General features: G+C 37.9%; 1 protein-coding gene across 1 annotated transcript in view; it reads right to left on the minus strand.

Annotated features, from left to right (window-relative positions):
* The window catches only part of grik3 (glutamate receptor, ionotropic, kainate 3), a 254,320-nt gene that overhangs the window by 55,430 nt on the left and 171,764 nt on the right, over nucleotides 1-27,126 (minus strand). The window contains exon 10 of the mRNA XM_031896913.1: nucleotides 21,285-21,488. Coding sequence (XP_031752773.1) covers nucleotides 21,285-21,488 — 204 coding nt within the window. The remainder of the gene's footprint in view (nucleotides 1-21,284; nucleotides 21,489-27,126) is intronic.

The following is a 27,126-nucleotide window of genomic DNA, read 5'->3' on the forward strand; positions in this document are numbered from 1 at the left end:
TGTGCCAAATTAGGAATCCACGTGCTGTAAGAAAGAGCAATGTAACCAGTCATTTTGCACAATATAACAAGAGTGACACGAACTGAGAAAGTTAGGCTAGGTGTGAAGGGAAGTGATTTAGTAAGTCTTTTAGCCTACTTTTTGATTTCTTTATTTACATACACGTTTGCCACTGGGTCTTAACTATGAATTCAAATAAAATATGAATTCAGTCACTTACCTGTTACTTTACCTAAAGAATTTTACAGATATTGATGAGCTTTAGATATGTACTAAACATTTACTGTTTGCTTTATATGGTATAGTTGATACCTTATATCTTTATATTTGAAGATTTGATAAAATACAATGTTTTTACACTGGTAGTAATATATTTAAGTCTGTATACATATGAAGATGTGAAGAAAATTCATACTTTTTATGCACTGATTTTGTTACAAGATATTTTCCCTTTTTTGTTTGGGGACTTCATACTAGACAAGGAAGTCAGTAAAAGAGATACAATTCAGCTAAATGAATAAATAAATCTGGATGTTGGGAGAAAGTTCTTTTATTCTGGGGGGCTGTACAGAGTAATTTTAGAGATTAAAAAAATGGTATACTTTAAGGGTAATATGTGAGGTAATTGTATGACTTTTTTGTTTTTCTATACCAAGATTTGGGAGCAGGAGGGACTGGGGGAATATTTTTCCCTCATGCCATAACTGTTAAAATGTTGCTCACTTGGATAAAGCAAATTTTTTTCCTCTTGCTGGCACTGTCCCAAACATTCCAGAAAGCTTGAATGTATGTTTAAAGCCACTTTACTTTTTGTCTTTCTTGGGTTATGGTGGATGGACAGCTTTGTCACTTCTTAGAGTGATGGTAGATGAGGAGCTTTGTGGGAGATGTGACAATGCCTCTTCTACTGGGGCTCATTTATCAGCACTGGGCAGATTTACCTATGGCAGTAACCCATGGCATCCAATCAGTGATTGGATTTTTCCAGTCAACTGCAGGTAGAACAATGAATGCAACAATATGTTTGGTTGCCATGCCCACAGGCGAATTTGCCCAATGTTGATAAATGACCCCCAGATTGTGTGTGCAAATAAAGCAACTGAAAATATCTGTTTGGACTGAATTTGCTCTTTTTGCCATCACCCGTATCCTGACTATCTCCAGTCTACATTTTAAAACACTATCATGATGTTGAGGTATCATATTCCAGAAGGGTTGTGGGAAGGGGCAATGAAAGCTGTTAGTCTATTATTATTATTATTTATATAGCGCCATCAATTTACGCAGCGCTTTACAGAATAGAGGGGTACAAAAGACAGAACAGTTAACATGTACATATAAACAATTCACAAAAATGGTTTGCAGTTACATTGGATAAGGATCGGAGACACTTGGGGGAGAGCCCTACTTGCAAGAGCTTACATTCTAAAAGGGAGTGCTGAGACATGAGGTCAGGGTAACTAGCATGGCATTAGAGTTCATGTAGGTGTGTAAAGTGACAGTAAGTGCGGAGTAAGAGGTGAAAACCAGTGGTTAGTGAATGTTTGGGGGGGGGGGTTAGGTTATAGGCTTGAGTGAAACGCTGGGTTTTAAGAGACCGTTTAAAGGCTTGGAGAGTCTGGCAGTGCCTAATGGGACGGGGAAGAGCATGAGAAGTCCTGGATGCGAGAGTGAGAGGAAGTGATGAGTGAGGAAGAGAAAAAGGAGGTCATGTGTAGAGTGAAGGTTACATCTGGGGGTGTACTTGGGGATTAGGGTGGTTAAATAGAGTGGTGCGGCACCAGTGAGTGCTTTGAAGGCGAGTACAAGAATTTTGAACTGATTCCTGTACGTAACAGGTAGCCAGTGTATAAAAAGGAGATTTCAGCAAAAATTAAAAAGCTTGGTTTTATGGTATTATATGCTTGCTAACAGTGGATGAGGAAAAGAGTTACATTATTTTATTTTTATTTTTTCTGTCAATTACAAAGGGAAGTAAATAAGGTTTAGTGGCCCTTTAAGAACAAATTGTACAAAATACTTTAATAAGTGTTGGGCATTTATAAAGTGATAACCTGTGGGTCTGATGTATACTGTCATCATTTTGGAATGGCTGAAAATCTTAATGGAAATTCACCAAAATTAAATTTTATGACAGCACTCTATCCCTCTTAAAAAAACAGAAGGGTCATTTTGACAATGGTATTTTAAACATTCGGGCATATTTATTTTTAGAAGCTGGTATCAGTGACAGGGCTGACACAATGACACAATCTGGCCAAAGGCAATGCATATATATGCATATATAGACTATAGTTTAGCCTGACAATCTTAAAAATAGATGGACTTTAGGATATTTGTCTTTCTCTCTGCTTCCTTGTGTGAAGTATTGGTTAAACATAACTGGATCTCAGCCCCAAAAATGATGTGTTGCTGAGTAAGAAATCCCTTAAGTACAGGAACACAGCAATGCTTCATAACTCTGAGCGGCACAGCTATATATAAGGGCACATTATTATACTGAGAGCACAGATGTGGGAGGAAGGACAGAGACATAAAAGCAGTTTAGAACTGAAAATGGAGGAAGTTCAGCTATTAATTAAATGTACTGATGGGTTTTAAATTAGAACGACGTGATGTTTATTTGGCATTCTGAGTTTGCTGCATTCGCCAAACAAAATAAGTAATTACTCTGGCAACTGTTATATTACCCTGGATGCAATATAGCAATGAAATATAGCATGCCATTACAATGAGATGCATGCAAACACATTAATTGTTTTGTGACCTAAATCTGGAAAAGGATGCTTTCATTAAATGTAAAATCCTTAACGGGAACGTTTGTTTTACGGCTTGTTCTAAGTTGTTATGGGTATTCAGTTAAAAGCCATTTTTGTAACATTTTTTTTCGCTACATCTTTGCTTGGCATCAGATGTGCTGCTGATAAGTTAGTCTTTGGTTTAGTGCTGTTGTTTCAGGGGAAGTGAAAATGCATTAGGCGAGACAAAAAAGATAATAGAAAAGGGTCAATTAACACTTACACAACTATTTTCTTATGTAACCCTTTCAGTGATTGCATGCATGCATCCAGAGACTGTGGCTGAAGACCACATAATTGTTCAATAACCATCTATCCTCCCTATTTACATTGTAAATACCCTGAAATGGCAACTGGTGGCATAAAACATATGTTAATTTTGGCTCAGATATATTCATTCTGGTACAAGATATTTATTATATTTGATAGCATTATTACTATAGGAATCTATAGGGTTAATAATCCCTATAGCTTTAAACCCTACACTTCCTTATTTCACTGTTTCTGGGCAAAGACCCATGTAATAGATTTACCAATTTACATGTTGTACATTATTGGCCCATAGTTAGATCACTCCCACACTGTAACATAGTGTTAACAAAGGGGTGGATCTTCCTCTTTGACCTGCATCTGTTGAACCAGGTGGATGTTCCACTGAACCTAAGATCAACAAGGCCCCAGTAAAGCCATCTTACCCCAGAGGTATCTTTACCTTTTCTGAAGTTGGGGAGCAGGGGCCCTGTGAATGAGGAATAGTAAAAGCAGGTTAATTTTGTAATAGCACTTTCTAGGAAAGTGAGATAGTCAGCTTTAGATAGCATGAGCAGTGTTCTAGCTCTAACCAAGAGAGACAGCGGGAGTAGTCTACTTTACAGGCTCTGCTGCCTTAGTGTAAGAACTGAAGTCTTCTCCCTGATCCACTTGCAGGGGATCTGGTTCATTAAGGTGGAAACCCTAAGGACATAAATCTAATTAACCCAGCTCATTCTCTATATTGGTGCTTCATTTGTTATTGCTACACCATGTGTATCTGCATACCTGTCATTCCATCTGCATTTGTGAGTATTTACTGCATAACCACATGTATCTTTGTCATAGACAATAAAACCAGTTCAGTTTGAGTTTGCCAGATTCAATTTCATGTAAAAACATATCTCATGGTTTTTCATGTGAACTCTATAGCTGTCTATAGAGAAAAACTGGAACTGAAGGAGGCGAAAAGTTTTTTCCCCTCCAATTGAACCTTAGCCATTCTGTAAGTTTTCATATGATAAACCATGAGATCACTTTTTCTCACTGAACTGAATTGGGACCATTGTCTTTGACTTCTTATCTCCAAATCTTAAAAAAAAAAACTTTCCATAAACATCAAAGTGTAGCAATGTCCATGTAGTTTTTCATGTAGTTGAGTCTGCTGTTATATGTATAGATTTGTAAAGTCACACAACAGGAACAGGTATGCCAATGCAGATTTCATTACATGTTAAGTAGACCTATACAAACATTAATAGTGCTATGCAACAAGTCACTGCAATTTTAACAGATTTAACCTTGTATATGAAATATGCACAAACGGTTCCATCACATCACAAACTGGTAGGCTACTTTAGAAAGTAAAGAGATGAATACAGCATTTGAGGAATGACCATGATAACAGCTCAAATATGACATACTACTGGAACAATGGATCTCAGCAATGGATGACACAAGTCACTAATGACTGAAAGAGCCATAAAAATCAAAATATCATATTTTTAATATCATAAAACAACTGATTAACCCAAATGAGTATGTGACAACAGCAATCCCAAGCCAGTAGAAACTGTGGCGAATCATGGAAAAGGATCTATGCACAGAACTACACACCTCATATATATGTCTATTCCTACACAGAGCTGTCTCAGTGATATTGATTTTCTGCACCATTGCTCAAATAAAGCAACGCCCTAAATATCAAAAGCAAGCAGTTGGCCTGTTCAGTAAGAGCTGCATGCCCAGAAAGGGCATATAAATGACATATTTAGAATGTGCCTGTCAGCAGGGAACACTCCCTCTTCACTCAGGCTGAAACAACTCTGACTGAAAGGAGCTGGCTGGAAATGAAAATAGACCAGCACCTTACGTACCTTCAAAACACATCAAACTCACTTTCAAGCATAATTAAGTATAACTTAAGTAGAACTTTCGTTTGTACTTTCTCCCCGACACATTAAAGTATAGCATTGTCTAACAAGACAAGTAATTAAAGAAAAAATACTGGACAAGTTTGTAATATATATGAGATTTTTGGCATAACATATGTTCCAAATGAGGTACTACAACTATTTACAGACATCTTATTAAATAACAGTTATAAACTAACCCACACCCACATTCCCTATGCATTACCTAGATCAAAATAGGATAAGTGGAGCAATTCAGCTCCAGTTCTACTGAGGATGGAGGACAAACTGCTAGCAATGTCTGATCAACACAGAAGTTTTCTTCTTCACACTGGAATTTATCATTCTTCAGCAATATATTACAAGAGCCGCCGATGAGTAGACAAATGCCATTCCCATGTCCTTGACAATGAATGTCAAACACAGAGCAAATTAGGCAGCATGTGCAGACTGATCCACTGAATATTTATGAAATTGGTGAAGTTGGTAAAGGTGATCTCCAATTAGAGGTTCTGCTGACAGCAGATTTCCACAGCTCTAACCAGTGAAGGAGAAGCGTCCATTAGTCATGTTGTGACATTACAAAAACCAGCCAGTCAATTACTGAAGCGCATCATTTCGTTAAGCCTTATCATCCCTGAATTTAATAATGTGCAGAGGAAGATTCATGGATAAAGAGGCTCGGTCAAGGCAGTACAGGCTCAGCCGGAGATCACTGTCTGCCCCCGTCAGCATAAACATTGTCTTTTGCTCTAAACCGAAGAGTTTAGAACCAATTGTAAACAGAAATATTATGTTTAAGGCTTTTTAGGGAATACTTTCTCAGTCTTGTGAAAAAATACATCAGAATTTATCCTTAAACTATCTCTTTTTTTACAGTTAGATTGTGAATGTTGACTGAGGTGACTGTGCAGATTCAAGAAAGAAATTTATTGTATTATATATTTATAAAATTGAAATTTAGTAATCAAAATACCAATAAAAACTTCATTAATGTGATTTTGGCAGTATCCATATCCATTTAATGGAGGACCACACTGACATATATCTCTATTCAAACATTTGTATGAAATCTCTACTGTGTGAGTTATTCTGTCATAGATTCAAAATATATAGAATAGCAAATTCACTCCAAAGATCACTATAATTAAGCTTTAGGCTGGGCTTCCAGAAGTATCTAGAATTTCCAAAAGGCATTCTTTCCAAATTTCTCTCTAAATGGCATTCCCTTGAGTGCCCCCACCCAATGACTCCGCTAGGGGTGCCAGCCCCACAATCATGGAAACACTGTTCTATATGCTGGGGTATACATGTAAAAATGACTCTAGCCCACTGAAGTATCACACAGTCCCCAGCTCTTTAGTGGCAGAACTGTCTCTCTGCTTAGTTAAGCAATGTGTAAGGTGTTAATAGTAATAATGGTTGAAGGGGCAGGGGTATAGTAGCATATTCCTATAGTTTATATAGTTTTTATAGTTATTTTAATCTTAGAACAGTGGATACTTTTTTTGAACTTGTAAATCGAATTTATATCAACATTTTGTATTATATGTGATACCAGAATGCCTAACTAATGGCAGCATTTGATTCCTGTCATAAAAATAGTCCTAGGTTGTACAGTTAGTTCCTTTTTAGGAAAACAATTTATTAAGCTCAACACAGATCTGCCACTTCTCCATACAGAGTGTGCTCTCTTCTCTGCAGTGTGTTGTGGGATGGGACATTTATTAATGAATGGCTAGAATCTGTGTTCAGGTTTGAATAGCAGGTGCATGTTCCTATCTGCAAAACTCACAAGAAGTTATTTATGATTTTTTAGGGCAAAGTGCAAAAAAACCCTCCCAGAACTTTGCTCCCAGCCCTGTGGTCAGTGCCCGTGGGAGCAGTTTCAGACCATAAGGCTCTGTTTTTATGAAGGGCTGGGGGAGACATGCAGGCACTCTACTGCCCTTACCCTCCTCAATGGTACGTATAGGGTGTCTTCCCTATGACCAGTGGTAAGGACAGGGCTGCTTTGCCCCTACACAAACTTAGTGCAGAGTGCAGGTATGTCCCAGACACAAGCAAGCAAAGCCTGTACTTTGAATTGAAGTTGTCCTATCCTCATTGCATGCTTTAGAGCAGAAAGCATTCTCTCCATTCTTTCTTTGATCTTTATGCCTCTTTCAGGTTGGCTGCTGTTAGGATAGGGGTTAACTTACTAAGTCTTACTAAGACTAAGTCTTCTCTCAAACCGGTTTTAAAAGAGGCCCCCATTTGCAAACAGGCTTTACTGTGTTGAGAGGGGGTGTTACGGAGTTTCTATGGAGCTAGTCAGGATGTTCTTGTCTTAGTTATTGGTACTGATTATTGGCTTGATGCTGATTAAATCATTACCCCTTGGTACTGCATGCTCTGATTCGTATGTTTGAAACAGCTCCGTTCTTGACCTTGTTCTCTGTGATATCCCTGGTGTTACACAAATCTAACCCACAGTTACAAACCAGTTAGCCTACTGTATTCTACTTTACTTAATTCCTGGTACCTTGCTTTGATTGTGTCTGTGACCTTAGCCTGCCCAACTATTCTCTTGTCTCTCCCTCTAGCGTCACTGTGGTTACGCTTACACTCTGCCACCAGTCACTCCCAAGTGGTGAATGTCAGTCACTGTGCCGCCACTTTTACTTGTCAATACTTCTGCTCTTAAAATCTGCAGGCAGCTAACATAAAGGGATGGTGCGGGGTTCTGTGAGCACTATTCCTTATACCTTGTGCAGAGTTCATTCCCAGCCTGATCCATTCCAAGCCCATTTTTATGAAAGGGATGTCAGTCCACTGAGGATTATACTTGTATTGCATATGTTGTCATATCTCTTTCTCAGAAATAACGTTAGGGCGTCAGCAGATGATACAGAAATGGTTTTCCAAGGATGAAAGCAACACTCTACTAAACAATTATTTAAATAAAACAATTCAACACAGCTCCTGTCTCCTTGAAATTCCAAACTGTGCAGATAAAGAAATATCTTGCTTGGGATGCAGCCAATATTTCATTGTTTCTGGGCCTTTTGAATAGGAAGCATGAATCCCATACTTGGCATCTTAGAATAGCTAAGGCTTTACCCCCAATACAAAATGTCATAAAGTTTATGAACAAAATCACTCATTCAATCCCCACTTGTAACATTTAATAGCTGGAGGAATAGTGCTATTGTTTTTTTTTTATTCAAATATTCCATCAAATCACCAGTATATATATATAATAAAAATTCTGAGGTCATTAGGTACATGAACAAATAACACTTTATTTAGTGTAATTGAAGTGAAGGTAGTTTCCTGAATGTGAATGAATTGGTATAGAAAACAAAGAACCCCTCTAAATGCTAACTCTCATTTTAGCTTTCTTTTTCCTACATGTACAGGTACGCATTTTTCCTCTGTCTATATCTGATCTCTTCTCTCTTCCTGTATAATAACCTTGACCCCATTCCATAAAGCATTCTTGAGTTTGAACTACTATGTTATTTTTTTCTTCCATTACTTTTGTTTCAGCTGTAAATAGTAAAACAAAGGATGTGAATCTTTATTTTCATCAGCATCTTCTGCATTATTTCCAAACAAGTTTTTTTTTATTTTATATTTATAAAGTGGGTTCCAACCTCTATGTTTTAAACAGGGTGAGAAAGTTGCTAGTACAAATAGTTCCTCTTATAATTTATTTACATTATTTCTAGGGTACATGACCATTAATCAGGTTCTGTATAACTAGCAATGAAGTACAGAATCTGTTATCCGGAAGCCCTTATCCATAAAGATCCAAATTATGGGAAGGCCATCTCTCATAAGGGTTGATTCACTAAAGGTCGATATTTCGAGCGCTATTTATAGCATGCGTTAAAAATGTTATTACTTCTTATTCTTTGTGACTTAACGCACGATTCACTATAGGATACTTGCGTTAATTAAGACGCAATGTTGTTTGTTATTTGAGTGTTTTTCTTGCATTATTTTTTGCGCGTGCTTTAATTCACGCTGCGTGCGATATATTTCGGCACTTGCTATATTAGTGCACGATTTAACGCACGTAACTATTACATTCGTAAAACTACTTTTCTGCAAATGACCATTTCCCTGATGACTCTAGGGCCAACACATACTTGAAAAAAATCCCACTGCAAACTCCATGTTGTGTTGCCAAAAGGTCACAAATGACAAGTTTCTATAGGTACCGCCTGCCCCAAGTAGGTGTTAATTTTCGCACAGACTAATGCGATATTTAGCACGTCTTAACGCTTCTTATGTGTTTGTGAATAATGCGTTAGTATTATTTCTATTCGAAAATTAACGCCAGGTGTTATTTCGTGCATGCTATATGCATCTTAACGCACGCGATAATACTTTAGCGAATCGCACGTTTTTTCACATCAATTTTAACGCAAACAAGCATGCGATAACACTTATCGACCGTAAGTGAATCAACCCTATAGAGTCCATTTTAGACAAATAATTCAGATTTTTACATTTTTTCTCTGTAATAATAAAACAGTACCTTGTACTTGAGATATAATTAATCCATATTGGGTGCAAATCGATTCCATTGTGTTATTGTTTAAATGATTTTTTTTATTAGACTTATGGTGATCCAAATTAAGATCCCTGGAAAACCCCAAGCACTCTAAACTGCAGGTCCTTACCTATACATGTTTAATGGGACAATAGAAATTGACAAAAAATTGAATTTCACATGGAGAATTTACCAATAAGAATGCTGATTGCATCTCGCTATTATCTTACATACCATGAACACTATGTCATTTTCAATTCATTATATTTCACTTTAGTCAAACATGGCAATACATGATGTACTCTCTTAGTGCTAGGAGAACTGTGCCTAAAGATTCCAGCTCCAGTTGCAGAAGCAAAGAACATGGTGACAGATCAAGACACAGATCAAGTGGGATTCTCAGTCTTGCATTTAAATGTACCTGTTGGTCCTGGAGATATGGGGAAATGTTTTGAGCAATATTGCTATAAGAATTATTTTGCTGGACTACAGCTGCCAGCATACTTTAAGCTTTATAATACTTCATAGTGTGCTGGAATGTGTAGCCCAGCAACAGCTGTATAAAGTGTGGTTAAACAGAGAAGTACAGCAGCGTTTAGAGCCCCTTAATAAAATTCAACAAAACTAACTGATTACCTAGTGAAAATCACATTTCAACATAGTTCATATTAGCATTATAGCAGAATGACTAAATTCCCCAATACATTCATAGATCCATTGTATATATAACTGTTCCAACAAATGATCTTGTAAAGGAATATCAAAGCAACCACTTTCCTTGTATGTAAAATTATCTCATTATCTAATCATGTACCTCACTGGTAATTTATAGAACCTAAAAATGAGCACACCACTGAAATAAGTTTTCCTAGGATTATGGTACAGTTATGGGATCCATTATCCGGTAGCCTATTATCCTGAAAGCTCTGAATTACAGGAAGGCCATCTCCCTTAGAATCTATTTTAATAAAATCATTTACATTTCTCTGTAGTAATAAAACATTATTGGAGGCAAAACAATCCTAATGGGTTTATTTAATGCTTAAAGAATTTTTAACCAACTATAGGTATGGAGAACCAAATAACGGAAAGATTTTGGATAATAGGTCCTGTATATGCCATATAGGATTCCATTTACAGATGTCACCTGCAGGATTATGCTTTTTCTCATCCTTTGACATTGGTTGCTGAGCCCACCATGCAATGCAGTGTCCCCCCTCATAGGGGATGCACATCTGTGATTCATATTCATATGCATGCAAGAGTTTACTCAATTTTCATATTGTACAGCTGTTGTATTTGAAAAGCAGTAGCCATTGTATTTTGCAGCACAATAACAAATTATACCTAGGTACTGGTTAAATCAATACTTATAATCACAAATCTTCTAAAATCTTTCTTTTATCCTTAGGGAAATAATAATAATAAAAAAAAACTATATAAGAATACTCCAGCAATGGTGGGAGATGGCAGTAACCCATGGCAACCAATAAAATGTCTGCTTTTATTGTTTCACCTGCAGCTGGCTTCATAAAAGCTAATCTCTGATACTATGGGTTACTGCCTAGGTGCGTATTTGCCCATTGTTAGTAAATGAGTGGTTGAATGAATCACCTCTTGCCTCCTCTTGTCCGTGTGCTTAGCCAAACTTTCTTAAGGATCACTTAAGAGGAGAAATCAACCAAAAAAAAGAAAGTGCTTGCCAATGCATCATTGGATGCCAACCTATGTCTGGAATTGAAATTCAGTCTGATAACCTGAATGTTTTTCCATGATGATAATATGGCACACCAGACTTACTAACAGTATAGCAGCGCTATATCCCACTGAGAATTACTGTTGGCACATTTTTTCCATTTAATACTGGCCCTTATTTATTTTCTTATTTTGCGTCTCTGTTCAGCTATTAGAATCTGCTTCTATTGTAATCTTGTGTGGTGCTGCAAGCGCTGGCGAAACTTTACAAATTATAGATGCTCACATATAAAAACAACACCTGCAGCACTATTTTTCATCGCCCATCAGAGACATCTTTTGAAGAATGTGACAAACTTGAAGTAGCTTCTCAGAGGATAAAATCACTGTGTTGTTTGCGAAATAGATTTTGATCACTCAGACACCCACCGAGCATGTTTTGTCAGTGACTAGCTGCTGACATTAAGCGCAGTTTTGGCAGGCTATAGTCAATTCCCGCACTTTCAGTGATCCATCACTATTGTTACTGGGGAACGTATAATAGGCACCTTTCATTGGAAAACACAGGTTCCTCCTTAGCTGTGCTTGTCAGGCTGCTAGATCAGCTTTTGAAGCTCTCTCTCTGATTTCCAGAACCTACTTATACTGCTGGAAGGCAACCAAGCAGAGTGGTGGGGGAGTTACTGCTTTATTATAGGATTTTATGGATGGAACTCTAGGCAGATTTCTAATTTTGTTGTGGCTTCTCAAAACACTCAAGTCACCCAAAAACCATAAAAAATTTCAGCATGAATCAAGGCAGAGTTTTATAGAGCTGTAGAGCAGCAAGTACTTTTAAGGAGTACCTAAAGCAGAAGTAATTTTATCTTATTCTAAATTATAGGCAAACAAAATTTTTCTGATATATCATTATTTCATTGTTTCTGTTTATCCCTATGAAGATTCTTTCTAAAGAGTTCTTTATCCTGCTACTTAAATAATAAAACCTTCCTGAGTTTGCTTTAACCACCTTTACAAAGTAGACATTCAAACTTAATTATAAAAGAGATTTTCAGGGCTATGTCAGTCATCTCATCATATAATAACAGTGGGTAGTTTTGCATCTGGGGAGTAACCATGGTTAACCAATAAAATTTTCCTTTCATTATTCTTCTTAAAGCTGACTGGACATAACTACTCCTACTCCTAGTTTTTATCAATTATATAGTAAAATTACTGTGCAATTATGGCTTACTTATATTTCATTGTAATCAAAGATCAGAAGGGCAGTGCTGTTTAAGTGTTAGAGCTAGAAGAAATAGTTCTAATAAACCAGGCAGCGAATCATAGAACAGAAAGCGGGCTCTACTCAGGAGTCTTATTGAAGGGCCTTCCAGTTTAAAAAATATTGACACTTTCTTCTGTTACTCCTTTCTGGCCCCTTGCCTTTTTAATGTTTCTAACTTAGTTTAAGGGCTCTGGCACATAGGGAGATTAGTCGCCCGCGACAAATCTCCCATGTCTCGGGCGACTAATCTCCCCGGATTGCCATCCCACCGGCGAAAATCGCCGGTGGGATGGCATACGCGGCGGCGCGATTTCAGTGAGATTGCGCAAGTTTCCTCTCGAGGCAACTTGCACGATCTCACTGAAATCGCGCCGCCACGTGTGCCATCCCACCGGCGACTTACACTTTCGCCGGTGGGATGGCAGGTGATGGCAACTTGGGGAGTCGCCTGAGACAAGGGAGATTTGTCGTGGGCGACTAATCTCCCCATGTGCCAGAGCCCTAAAGGAAAAGGAAAAGAAAGGCTAAGAGTTAATCTCAAAATGCAGGCATACCTTCAGTTGTCTCAATAGTGCCCTTAAGTCTCCCCATATTTCTCCATTTCAGAAGATCTGAAGCCAAACAGTTAGAAAAAATGCTGAGCTGGGTAGAGAAGATTCCCATAATGCCTCGCTCCTTCCCAGACTTGGCGACTTGAGACCTTAGGCGGCGCATGCGCACCCCCCCCAGCATCAGGTTGCCATGGCAGCGGCACAGAACAGAAGCAGCAAGGCACAGAACAGAAGCAGTAAGGAACAGAAGCGGCACAGAAGCAGCAGCGGCACGGAAGAACAGACAGCCGGCAAGTAGGTGCTGGCGGGGGGAGAGGTAAGGTGGGGAGAGGCAAGGGGGGGAGAGGCAAGGTGGGGAGAGGCAGGGGGGAAGAGGCAAGCGGCGTTGTGTGTGGCAGCGGCAAGCAGATGCAGGTGGGGGGAGAGGCAAAGGGGGAGCGGACCGGAGAAAGATCGGATGGGGGGGGGGTACGGTCCTGACGAAAGAAGCAAGCGGGTGCTGGTGGGGGAGAGGCAAGGAGGGAGCGGACCAGACAGAGAGATAAAGCGGAGGGGGTGCTGACAAAATGGCGGCGCCGTTCACTCAAACAAGTATGTAGAATGTAGCAGGTGAATCTCTGTAAATCTTTCATTAGGCAAGCCAGAATTATAGCGTTTTTACACAGCCATAGTAGTACTATTTAATAGTGTGGTTCATAGATTTTGACTTTCCTTGTCCTTTAAGTTGCAGCTAATGCAGTAGAGTTACATTAGTTAATAATATGTTATGACAACCTCTTTCCTAAAGGCAGTGGAATAAGCAAAGACAATAGTTTGGCCAGTATTTTTTATATACATAAATTCCAGTATATATTTTCTATCTCATGAAAGACACTAAAAGGGTGTTTTTATTATTCCAGTTACAATTCTACTCAGGTTTGGTCTTTTTCTTTTCATAAAAGTGTGATTATCTATCTCCTGTACCATACCTCACAACCCTTTGAAATCTACTTTCTGCACTGACAAAATGAAAGCTAAAATGTTGTGATTATCCTGACTTTTGCCCTAGTGCCAATAACATGATACATTTTAGATATCTGGAGTTGTCTTTGTTACTTTACTAACTCTTGTCACTATGTAGTCACAGCTTTCACTCCACTCTTTGCTAAGAATCTAAAATAGCCCATAACCTTAGCCCTGTTCCCATCGCATATAATCAGTGGACTGGAAACAAAAGGAAGCTACTTTTCCACACTCAGCTTGCCAGTAAAAGCTTGATTTATCCCTTCCCTTTCCCTTTCCCATTTCATTTCCTCTCCTTTCCTTCCAATTGTGTAGTGCACACTGGCACACAGAGTAATACTGATTAGAGATGTAGCGAACTAATTCACGCGAACATCGGGTGTTCGCAGTTTCGCGATTTTTTATCGATGTTCGCAATTTTGGGTTCGCCTTAGCTGGCGCCAAATTTTGACCTCTCACCCCAGAGCCAGCAGATACATGGCAGCCAATCAGGCAGCTCTCCCTCCTGGACCACCCCCCCCCCCCCGGACCACTCCCTTCCATATATAAACCGAAGCCCAGCAGCCATTTTACATTCTGCCTGTGTGTGCTTGATGAGATAGCATAGGGAGAGAGCTGTGCAGGGTTTTGAGGGACAGTTTGTGTGCAGGCAGCTGTCCTGTGCTGATCATCTGCTGTAACCCAATAGTCCTTGTAAGGACTGCTTTTATTTTCTGATTACTGTTACTCTAGTCTTCTTTTCATTGTGTACTGCAGCTCCGTCTGTGTGTGTTGGAGACAGGTGTGCTGCTCATAGTAGTTCACCACCAGCACCAACCAGAGATCACTTTTTTTATTATTATTATTATTATTTATTTATTTATTTTTATTTATCTTACTGTTCTTTAACGTGTCCAGTGCTGTTTGCTGAGTGACATTTTTCCACCAGCAATAATATATTCCTTATGCACTACTGTATACGTTGCTATTGCAGGCCTTGTTGCCCACTGTCTTCTTCAACCAAGTGCCACCTAGCTGTGTGAGCTTTTTCACATTCTGTCTAAAAATAACAATAATAATTCCGTGTCCAGAAACATCACCTGAGTGACGTTTTTCCACCAGCAATAATATATTCCGTATCCACTACTGCGGCGTTTTGTCTTTGCGTGTGAACCGGCTGTAACCTTTACACGACTTGATTGGCATGTAGACGCCAGACGTTTTAAAGCAGTTTATTACACAAGTTTAGAAATGTAGTGTGATTTGTGCCCTTTACAGCACAAAATGCAACACTGTGTCAACAACGTATTTTTCAGAGAAATTTTTGCCCTTGATCCCCCTCCTGCATGCCACTGTCCAGGTCGTGGCACCCTTTAAACAACTTTAGAATCAGTTTACTGACCAGAAATGGCTTTTCTAGGTTTTAAAGTTTGCCTTCCCATTGAAGTCTATGGGGTTCGCAAAGTTCGCAAAAGTTTGCACTTTTTGGTGGAAGTTTGCGAACGGGTTCGCAAACGTTTTTTTGAGGTTTGCTACATCACTAATACTGATGCCCATTTTGTCACCTGGGCGTGGGTGGGTGACAAAATCCTCAGAATGGCTTCCCATTATTTGTGTATAGCTGTTCATTTTGTCTTTTCCCCACACAGCTATTAATTGCCTGGATTTGCTGAGCGTGCAAGTGCCCCAAGCTTGTAACATGTTTTTAAGCCAAATCTAAATAATTATCCTGTGCTTAACTATTGCTTGCCAAATTTTATACTTTATATTTCTTAATGATCAAAGCATGGCTACTACTAATGCCTATAACAGATACAGTAAGTGGAATTTATGGGTTGATATTGGCTAATGGCTAAAAGACTATACAGTAAATGGCATTCGTGGGTTGATATTGGCTAATGGCTAATAGACTATACAGTAAATGACATTCAAGGGTTCATATTGGCTAATAGACAAACCTCTTTGATAGTTTAGCAGTGTACAAGTAATTAAAAATACGCATATGTAAGATGATATACCACCAGTAAAAATGTAATTATGAGCAATTCTGCCGATCTGCCATAACTTTAACTGCAACTGGAACTTTTGTTCTATAACTACAAAATAAATATGTGAGTTTGAAAGCATAATATATACAGTTATAAAGCATCTATTGACCTTGTTTTCTCCTTGGGTACAAGAACAGGATTAGCTTCATGTATTAGTCATTTGCGCTACATAAAGCTCTTCCAATGTGTGATCTTCTGTTACATAACTCACCATGCCTTTTTGGCATGCATAAATTAAGTGGCTCCAAGCCCACTGATCACATGAAATCCTTAATGTCCAGTCACATGTCCAGTCTTATTGCTTGTCTTTGCAAAATCAAAGCAGCTTTCTTTTTATGCATTAAATAAAAATATTCAGTTATTTTAGTTATTAGCAATGACTCTGATTTCCATAGCACCTTGCATGTTCAATAAATAAAGGGGAATTTCACCTTCGGAGAAATGACTGAATTTTAACAACCTGTGCCATTAAAACCAAGCATTTTCCATATATCTACCACTACAGCAGTTCTTTGCCCCTGAAGCGTGCCAACAAGTAGTTTCTAGGAACAAGTATGTGCGCAACTACCTTTTGTAAATAGCATCAGCAAATGCTTTAAATGTTGCCCAAACTAGTGCTTTGTACTTGCGATCTTAAATGAGCACCAAATTCTGAATTCCAGAAAATCAGAGCAGTAACTGGAACTCCATGAAAGAATGAAATAGAATATGCTAAGATTAGAAATGCTAATATTCACCTCTCTGCATGTAACATAGACACGCATAGTACTTGACAAAAGAGTGCAATGTTTTATCAATCCTGTGCAGCATTACAGCACTGACTGATGCTGAGCCGTTAAATATACTGCAGCTCAATCAGTGTCCCTTGATCTCTTATTATACCTATAAAACTTTCAATTTTCGCTTCTGCCTCTCTCCCACTGCCTGGTCCTCCTCCCACATTTTTGCTGTCAGCCCCAATCTGCGGCTGCTGTCTCTCAACGGAGAGTCTGGTAATTCAAAAGTCTCAGTTGATCACCGCTCCCGCAGTACAATCTGTAATGTATGTTAACAACCACGTTGTGTAGTCATCCATCTTCATACAAAGAAGGCCTTTCAGTGGAACACTGTGCTGCTCAGCCAGGGCTAGGGAGCTTTTGTCTTTTGTCTGATTAATAAAGGATTGTGCAAAGATAAATAAAGGTTATATAAATGGGGGCCAGCGGCTGTAGAACCCACGCCAGGACAGATTGGTAAATGAAATGTACTGGCTGCCTAATTAGCTTTTTCCTCTCTCTGCCTCTCTCAGGAAGCAAAACAAATGTAGTAAACAACAGTCAAGGAAGCAAACTAATGAGAACCAAAGTGTGCCACATCCAAAACATGAAACAATATAGGATACTCAGGGCTAAATGACTAGGGAGCAAACCAATAAAAGCAGCAGTCATACTGGAGAAAGAATTATAGGAATTATGTTTTTTTTTTCTATTTCTGGCATTCCAAATGTTGCCTATCTGTGTCCAAGTATGTTTCATCACATCTATCAGAAAATAGCTTAACATGTTGTTGTATAGATTTATACAGCTGCCAGAAGCCATTCACAAACTATGCAAAGTAAATCCAGATAACAGATTGCCTCTTTTATTGATCAAAACAAGAAATGTGTAATGAACCTGTTGTTGTTTTTGTATTTGTTTGCTCTGGCATCATATTAAGTTTTACTGTGTTTAAAAGTTCAGAAGTGCAGCCCAGCAACTGAAAAGAGAGCTATAGAACTTCTGATGGTTATGCATTAATAATATCGTTTTCAATGCAGAATTATTACAGAACACTGTGCAGGTGGCTTGTAGAGATTCTCAAAGTATCTGCAATTGCTTTTAAGATGCCAGTTGCCTGGCTAGAGCTGGCAAGGGATTAAAAGCAACTTACTGACAGGCATGTCAGAAACTGGTCCCTTGAATCTAAAAATAGCAATATATCTGTAAAACAGCAAAAAACACTCAGAGTCACCAGTAGCAGAAAAAGGCCTATGCAGTCTTTCTAAGGCCCAGAGTTCCATATAGCTGATCATTTCCAGAACATGATAAATGCTTGCTTGCCATGATAAAGCATTATTGCATATTGTGATTTAGGATAAGTCAATCAGTGAGCGGGAAACTGAGAGTGGCAAACTATGAAGTTTTTAGAAAGTGACACTGCATCATCTTTATCCCAACTAATTCTATAGAAAACATTCCAGTAATACACTTTTTGACAAAGTGTTGGAACATGTATTAAATAAGTATAATACATCATCTGTTTTATGGAAACATACTGTAATGGACAATATATGGGCAAAATTCACAACACCTATTTTAAAATCACATATCCTCAAATGGATTGTTTACTGCTGAGTTCTATACTTTTTTTGGAAGCAAAGTCAGCATAAAGAGCACATGAAAGGGGCAGACCAATTTGAGGGGCCACTCCCAACAACACCAAACTCTTCCCATGAATGTAACATAGCAGACTACATGAAAATACTTTGGGTGAAAAATGTGAAAAGGGCTGCAGCTTGTGTATTAACAAATTTACATAAAGAACAACAACTACTGTAAACAATTACATTTATACAATACTTAACAATTAACTTTCTTGAAACCCACAATAGCCACTGAAGGTTGCAAACAATTATAACCAAGAATGAGGGGCCCACCTGTTGACACTACAAGATGCTGCTTTCCTCCCTAACTCACACCATGTTCACCAGGCCCCTTCCATCACTTTGGCCCAAGGCCGAACCCCTGCCTCTCCCACTGTGACTCAACACTAATACTACCTCCCTACCCCCTTGTTCTGGGGAGGGCGGAAGACAGATGTTCAGGTAAAAGTGAATACCCCCTTCAATTCCTTAATCCTTTAACTGCTTATGTCTCCATCCCTCCTAATAGGCAACCCTACCAAACTATAACATCCATAATTCCAAACTTTAACATCTTCAGTCCCCTTCTTTCTAGCACTGTCATGGCCCTTGGTTTTTGACAGCCTAATTAATATAGGTAGTAAATGCGGCTATGTCTAATAATTGTGATTCATCTACTCAATCTTGAACATGTTTTTCTTCTAAGAAGAAATATATTGGGTCAGCACTTTTCATTTATTAAAGTGGCAATATACAATATTGACAGAATTTCCCTTTATTCTCTTATGCAACTACTAAAACTCATCCATTGGCTTCTTTATGTCTCACCTCTGTCCCTTTCTACTACATTACACCTACATTTCAGCTACATCAACTACAGAAATTTAAATATTCAACATTAGTTAATAAAAAATATTTAGCCTGAGAAATCGCAAATATTTCCATGGAAATGGAACCCTACTGCTTCTACCCATATTTGCTGCACCCTCCACGCTAGTGCTTCCCTTCACAAATCTGACCAACACATAAGTAAATACATACTGGGTGCACACAATAGCTTCTGCAGATGTGTAAACTCTAATGGGGACATTTTATACTTTTGACAAAATTAAAAACCCATTAAATAACTCAGAAAATGGAAGCATGAAAGCTGACCAATCAAAGCTTGATTAGCAGCACAGCTTGTAACCATGGAGACCTGTTTTCCTAACATTATTAATGATAGCTTTTGCTTAAGAGAGACCATTGCATCCATTAAAATGACTGTAATGTTCTGATGCCCACTTTCAAATAATCTAAAATTTGTCCTAGCGGTTTATTTCTCTCTTTTTTTGAACTGGCAATCTGTGATTGCCTGTAAACCAGCAGGGGTAATTTCAGAAGGGTTTCATGTAAGACAGAGAAGAATTTCAAACTGCATTCAAATGAGCAGTCTCTTAACTCTTTGATGTCAGAAACACCAGCTGCATATTTCATGTTGTAACAGAATGGAGATTTTAGCATAGGCTGAATGCTCGATACACCGCTATAGAAATGCTTACAATAGTTTAGACAATTGCAATTAAGAAGAAAAACACTTTTTATTTACACAAAGGGTCCCTTGTTTTCAGAGGAAGGATTTAGAAGTAATCTTTAAGCTACATTACCGTAACAGATGCAAATAGGTTTGTGCCATGTAATACACACAGATGGAAGCATAAAAGAAATGACATTTACAACACTGCAAAGCTTACATATCTGTAAGGTGTTTGAGAATGTGTAAGTTTTGTTAACAGTTAAAAAAAAGTGTCTCCATATTTGGTTTGCCAAAACATTTGTTTTGGTGCTATAAATCATAGGTATCACACCAAATATGAAGACACCTGAGGGCTGATTCACTAAAGTGTGTTAAAACGTGCACTATTTATAGCGTGCAGTAAAAATGTTATCGCGTCTAAATTTTCGCCACTTAACGCGCGATTCACTATAAGCATACTTGCGTTAATTTACGCGCGATACTGCATGCCCCATTTACCGCATGTGTGCTAATTAACGCCTATTATTATGGCCGCTAATAGTCGCCGCGTATAAATAGTAGCATATAAATAGTAGCCACATATAAATAGTGCATATAAATAGTAGCATATAAATACTAGCCGCATATAAATATTTATATGCTACTATTTATATGCGGCTACTACTTATATGCTACTATTTATATGTGGCTACTATTTATATGCTACTATTTATATGTGGCTACTATTTAGATGCGGCTACTATTTCTATGCTACTATTTATATGCTACTATTTCTATGCACTATTTATATGCGGCTACTATTTATATGCTACTATTTATATTCGGCAAACTGGAGGCTGCATCACTCTGGGGCTAACACAGACTGGAATAAATCTCACTGCAAAGTCCATATTTTATTGCCAAAAGCTCATTAACTGTACTTTTCTATAATTACCGCCTGCCTGAAGTAGGTGTTAATTTTCGCATAGTCTAATGCAATATTTAGCGCGTCTAAGTGTTTGTGAATCATGCATTAGTATTCTTTTCTGCGCGCTAATTAACGCATGCGTTAACATAATACTGTAGTGAATCGCGCGCTAATTGTTGCGTCTATTTTAACGCAAAAAAAGTGTGATAAAATGTATCGCACTTTAGTGAATCTGATGTTTTTGTCATGAAACATTTCCCTACCATTAAAGGCAGGGGAATGTAAGTAAGGTTTAGAGCCAATTATACACTTTCTAGAAAGGGCACATGTTTATAGAAACAAATGCCTGTATAACACCTAAAACAGCACAAAATGGAATGATGTTTGTCTTTATCTATCTATCTATCTATCTATGGAAAATATGAATCTAACTTACGTGGTCAATGAGCTCCTTGACTAAGCCATTCCATTGGCCCTTCTCATCTTGCGATCCATATTTGGCATCTTCTACTAGTCGTATGTCATAATCGAATCCAAGTATTTCAGCTATCTTCTTCAGAAGATCAATGCAAAAGCCCTCAAACCGGTCTTTGCCAAATAAAGGAGTGTCTGATCTCTTGAACATCACATAAGGCTCCTCCTAAAAGCATTAAGAAATATATATCTGTAAGATTGTAATTCTTCCCCTGGCTATTAGTCTTTTTTGTTGTTTTTGAAAATGTTATATTCTTTGCAACTCTTTGGTTTGAAAATATCAACTGCTTCTTGGCTGCTAGGGCTTAAATAATCTTTTTAACCCGCAGCAGTTTTCTGGTTTTTAAGGTCTTGTATACCTTACAGCCAGGCAGTGGTTTGAATGAGAGACTGGACTAGAAATAGAGGAGAGGCTAAACAGAAAGATGAGGAATACAAATAACAGTAAAATTGTAGCCTCACAGAACAATAGTTATTTGGTTGCTGGAATCAGTGACCTCCCTTTGAAAGCTGGAAAGACATGGCAGAGGAAGGCAAGGTGAACTGCCTCTTTAAATTCAGAAATGAACAATACATTTAAATAAGACTAGATCACCATTAAGGATAATAATATATACATTTCAACCAATAAATATCAACCAATAAATACATTTGTACAATTGTTTTGTGTTTTTATTGCTGGGGTCATTGATCCCCACTACCAGACAACAATTTTAGTTGCAGGTTGGAGGCAGGCTGAAAAGGAATGCCAATAATTTTAAAAACTTGCAAAATAATTAATAAAGACCAAGTGAAAAGTTGCTTAAAACAGATCTGTATCATACTAATGGTCAACTTCCCCTTTAAACACACCAAAATATTCAACTTTAATAAATATAGGAAATAAGGGATATAAAATATTTGAAAACATGACATCATTTACTAATTAAAATATACTGTAGCTTTGCTGGCAAATTCTAAAGTCATACATAAATACTTTTAATTTAGGAAACATATGCTAAATTGCACTGTTTCATTCTTCTTTACAATTGTTGGTTTTATCACATCATATCAAACAAGATAGTTTGATTATGAGCTAATTATAAAGGAAGAGTCATTGCAGTGTGAAAGATAATTTGTGCCTGAGTACATTATATATTGCAATAAAAAAGCTTTTAAGTCTTCATAGAATGTGCACCATCCCCCTTCACAATACATCTAGTGTTTGGATTTGGTCACGGTACCTCTGCATGTTGATCCAATTTGTTGAACATCATTTTCACAAGATATGCAATATATTGCTAAAGATTTTATCAGTGTCCTGTGACCCATAAAAACCAGCCCCCTTGCTGTTCTGTAATCTTTGCTACTGAATTAGAAAGTAAATATAAAATTTCTCTAGACAGCCAGTCTCCAACTAACCAATCAGGTGTTTGGCAATGTACTGTACTATGGATAGTATGCAATAGACCCCCTACCCTCTTGCTTTTTATTTCAAGGTGGTGGTTTAACTAGAAGTTACTGGGCTCCTCAGCACAATCATTCTAGGGCACTCTAAACTTTGAAAAGGTATTTTTAATACATTTATTCAAATTGTTTTACTGGGTCCCCTATACCTTCTAGGACCCCCAGATGTCAAAGGACCTGTATGCTCTATATTTATGCCCCTGCTTCAAGAGTCCATGTTACCAATAGACAAAGCATTTGAGAAAATACTGAGTGCTTAGGTGCCACAAGCTAGATTTTCCTGTTACTAGCATTTTCTTCATTAGTATTTTTCTTCTCACAGCCTCCATCCACAACAGTGGATTACTCTCCTTTCCCCAGCTGCCCAGATGGCACTGGCACTCCCTGGCACTCACTGGTGCCCTGTCTTCTATTCTGAGCCATCTGATACAAACAGTGACCCAGAACACAGACAAATAAATGACATGCTAATAATGCCCCTATAGTTTTGTTTCATAAAATGACTGATTCATTGTCCCAAAAGAGCCATTTTTCTAAAACAGCTTCTTAACAATCCCAAGTGTAGATTTAATATATGAAACAGACAATTGCTTACTAGGAACTCCAACCTCATGACTCATGACTGCTCATGACCCCCTCTTGATCTTTGATTTCTGTATTTGAACATCCAGCACCTCCTGCTTTGCATCCCCCAACTGACAGGCTGGGAGTGGATCATGTAATATTCATTCCTCTTATCTGTCTCACTGTATATGCTACTGATCAACAGCTTCTTAAAGGCAAAGGCTATCAGTCAAACTTTGTTGGAATTAGTGTTAAAGCTTCTGAATTAGTAGCTGACATTACCATGTCAGATTGCTGACAGGACCCTATTAACAGTGAGTGAGAAACCTGATAGGGGGTAGTGCCAATTCTTGAGCTGCCAGTAGGGCAGGGTGACCATGGTGGGAGCTGTAGTCCAGCAAGATCAGGATTCTATTCCTAAAGAAATATAACTCAACAAAAGAAACCTTTCTTTAGCTTTCAGTGCCCAAATAAATGCTAAAGAATGCATAGTGAGAAGTGAGTTCTAGTGAGAATTGCTGCTGATGTAATGGGTCCATCTAATGGGTCAACATGTAAACAGTCCTCCCATCTCATTTGTGATTACAGAATGATATCAGGAAGCCAACATTTGCACATTTCTTTACCTTAGATAAGTGCACCATTACTGAAGGCATGCTGGCATGTAGGAGGTGAATATTCTTGAATCTGGTGGTGCAGTAGGGCAGTTTTATCAAGGTTTAGATGCTTTTTAATATCTAATGCTATATTTGTGTGTTTTTCATCTCTCTGGTTAAAATTTGTTCCCTAATAAGTGTATTAGATTCTGTGAACTGAGTTTATAACTGTTATAAGAAGATGAGTTACTAAACTGCATGTGCCTTGCTTTGTACACATTTACAATGAGACCTTTATACAACATACAGTGACTAGCTATTAGGTTAATTCTCTCAAAGTGTGTCTGGCATTTTCGAAGATTGCTTTATGGAATGTTCGCTGTGCTCAAAGCCCTAGTGACCTTGAGTACAAGGTTAGTTCCCAGAGAGCAGAGTTAAATTGTAAGCTCCACAGGGCAGGGATATACTGTGTCTGCAAATTTCCACATACACATCTGTGTACACAGCAAGTGAGTCTTTTAAAGTGAAGATATTTTTAGCAATGTGTTTGGAAAAAAATGCAGAGGTGCAGTTATTAGTAAGGCAACAGCTTTAAAATCCATAAACGCCTATTAATTTTCTGCTGTCACAAAGTAGCAGGATGCACAATTTAAGAGCAGTGAGCGCTAAAATGGTTTAATGGATATTGCGGTCTAAAATGTTTTTTTGGGGGGCAATTCATATCTCCGGTAAGCTGTTACTTAGGAACGATTCCTCTATTTATTTTTTTAAAATGGACAGGCATTGGATTCAAAAGCTCCCTCAACTCATCTAAATCGATTCTCTTGCCCTCCATATAGAATATTTTGAGCTCTGAAATTGCTGTTGGAGAGCAGTGTTTGATGATCGGGTCATATATCTCTCCCTGAACGTGTCGTTTCAATATTAACAACTGGAATGGGAAAATAAAATAGGAAACCAGCCATCTAGAAATTCATCCCATGGCTTTTCCGTACGATTAAACGCTACTGCAATCAGGACTCTTCGCCTTTTTTTTCCTACGAAATGATGAATATTTCAGTACCACCAAACAGGGCATCTTTGACTTGATAAGAAGTAAAGATATAATTAGAGCAGATGGCCTGAAGGAACCCAAATCATAGCATCATTTTATATGGCAATGGGATGAGAAATCTATGGCTGTCAATTAAAATATAAATAAATTAATACAGAACTAGACTATCCCTATAGATTGAAAGCACAAAGGATAAAGAAATGACAGAGGTAGATACAGAGCAATGTCATACTAAAAATAACATTGAGGAATATCATAAAGAGCAGATTGAAAAAGTGGCATAACCCTGGTTTAATGCTTGCTGAAAAGTGGAATACATTTCAATTCAAAGGCTGAAAATCATCTATTTTCCTGTCGAAAAATGTTAGAGGTTTGAAACGCCACCTTTAACCATCCAAAGTGTCAAAAAGCATTTAAGAAATGCTTTTCTGAATATGACTAAATAGCTGCAATCTGTCATCAAATACCACAACTTTGGCAAAGGAAATCAAATCAGCACTGAAAAATAGGCCACTTAGTACAAATTTTCTTCACATTAGCATCAATACAAGGTTATGCAGAATGTGTACGAGTATTTAGTGTTATAATAATTAGGTATGCAGTCTTGTTCTATGCCATACGTATACAATAGGAATCATTTATAAAGCACAACTGCAGTGTTGGTCTCACAAAGACATCTGCAATTGTTGCACAAATTGTCATTATTCTGTAATATACTTGCACCTAAAGCTGATCCATAGTTGTGCTGAGAATCTAATTGTTTGTTCAACCTCTTATGAAGAATCAAGTGCAAGTTTTCCTACTGTTGCTGGGAAACCATGGACCTGACTTGTGTCCAAAGAATTACACACTAACATCATTTTAATACCCACTACAAAAATTGTAGCCACAACTTAATGAAGAACAAGGGGGTGGTTATGGGATTTAGCTCCCATATGGGCAGCAGAAAACAGCATATTGTATGGCATAAACCCTTGGCATGCTAAAAGGCCATGGCCAAAAATATGGTTTGGCAATGTTTAAATGGACCATCATAATCTTAACTGCTAAGACATGTGTGATGTTTTAATGTATCTACTTGAACTGAGGTATTTTAATCCTGGTTTTCATTAGCTTAAAGAATGGACCTTTGCAAATTATTGCTTTCCCTATTTTTAAGAACTGTGGTCTTGCAACATGTTGTCTTTTTCAGTGTCTGGATTTGGTTTGATTTGCATTTCCAGTTTGTTTTACAATCTGTGTACTTCCATCCAAGATGTCACTGGCCATCTTTGCAGCAGAAAGGTTATCTGACCCCATCAACAATCAGAAAATATGAGAAATTTATTAGAAATAAGCTTAGTATAGATCATTTGGAAAATGTAGAATGTGTTTTTGAAGCATTAGAGCAATTCATGAACTTAAAGGACAATGAAAGGTTAATATAAATTAAAAGTAAGTCTAAAGGCATTCTTTTTAAGTACTTACTGCATATCTAAATTCCCAGATCCCTGCTTGCTTCTCTGAGATATGGTGCTGGCAGCCTACAGCAGTGTGAAGACTATAGTGACATCACTGAAATCTCTCTCCCCTTCCTGTAGGCTGCAGTGGCAGCATTCCTATTCTCTGAGCATGTGTGTAACTTGATCCTCTCTCCTGTTCTGAGCTACACATGCCTACCAGCCAATCAGAAGCAGATCTGGCAGAGGGGAGGGGGGGGAGGGAATGAAACACATGTGCAGTATGAAGCAAGGAGGGAAAGGAAGGGAGAATACCTTTTTAGAGATGGCTGCCTGTTCTAGAAAATGTGAAGTAAGTGTGACTTACTAAAATAAATAGTAAATATTTGATTAGGTGAGCCTAAAGTGTGGCGTTTTTACTAAACAATAGGAGGACTATTGGGCAGTATGCTTTTTAAATTTTGACTTGCATTCTCCTTTAAATAGATATGTGTATATATAATACACAAGAGCCATGAGTATCCTGTAAATACTAACATAGTAAACTGTGTTATCATTGTCATCATTTATCGGTGCTAAGAGATATCATTAGTTATAGTCAGTGCTTAGTGAAATAATTTCTGTTGCATAAAACTGTGTATTAAAATAAAGTACACCTGGTTGAAAAAAAATATAATGATATTTAAAGTCACCTCGGAGGTTTAT

Source organism: Xenopus tropicalis, chromosome 2 (genome assembly GCF_000004195.4).
Source record: "Xenopus tropicalis strain Nigerian chromosome 2, UCB_Xtro_10.0, whole genome shotgun sequence".
Classification (NCBI taxonomy): Eukaryota; Metazoa; Chordata; class Amphibia; order Anura; family Pipidae; genus Xenopus; species Xenopus tropicalis.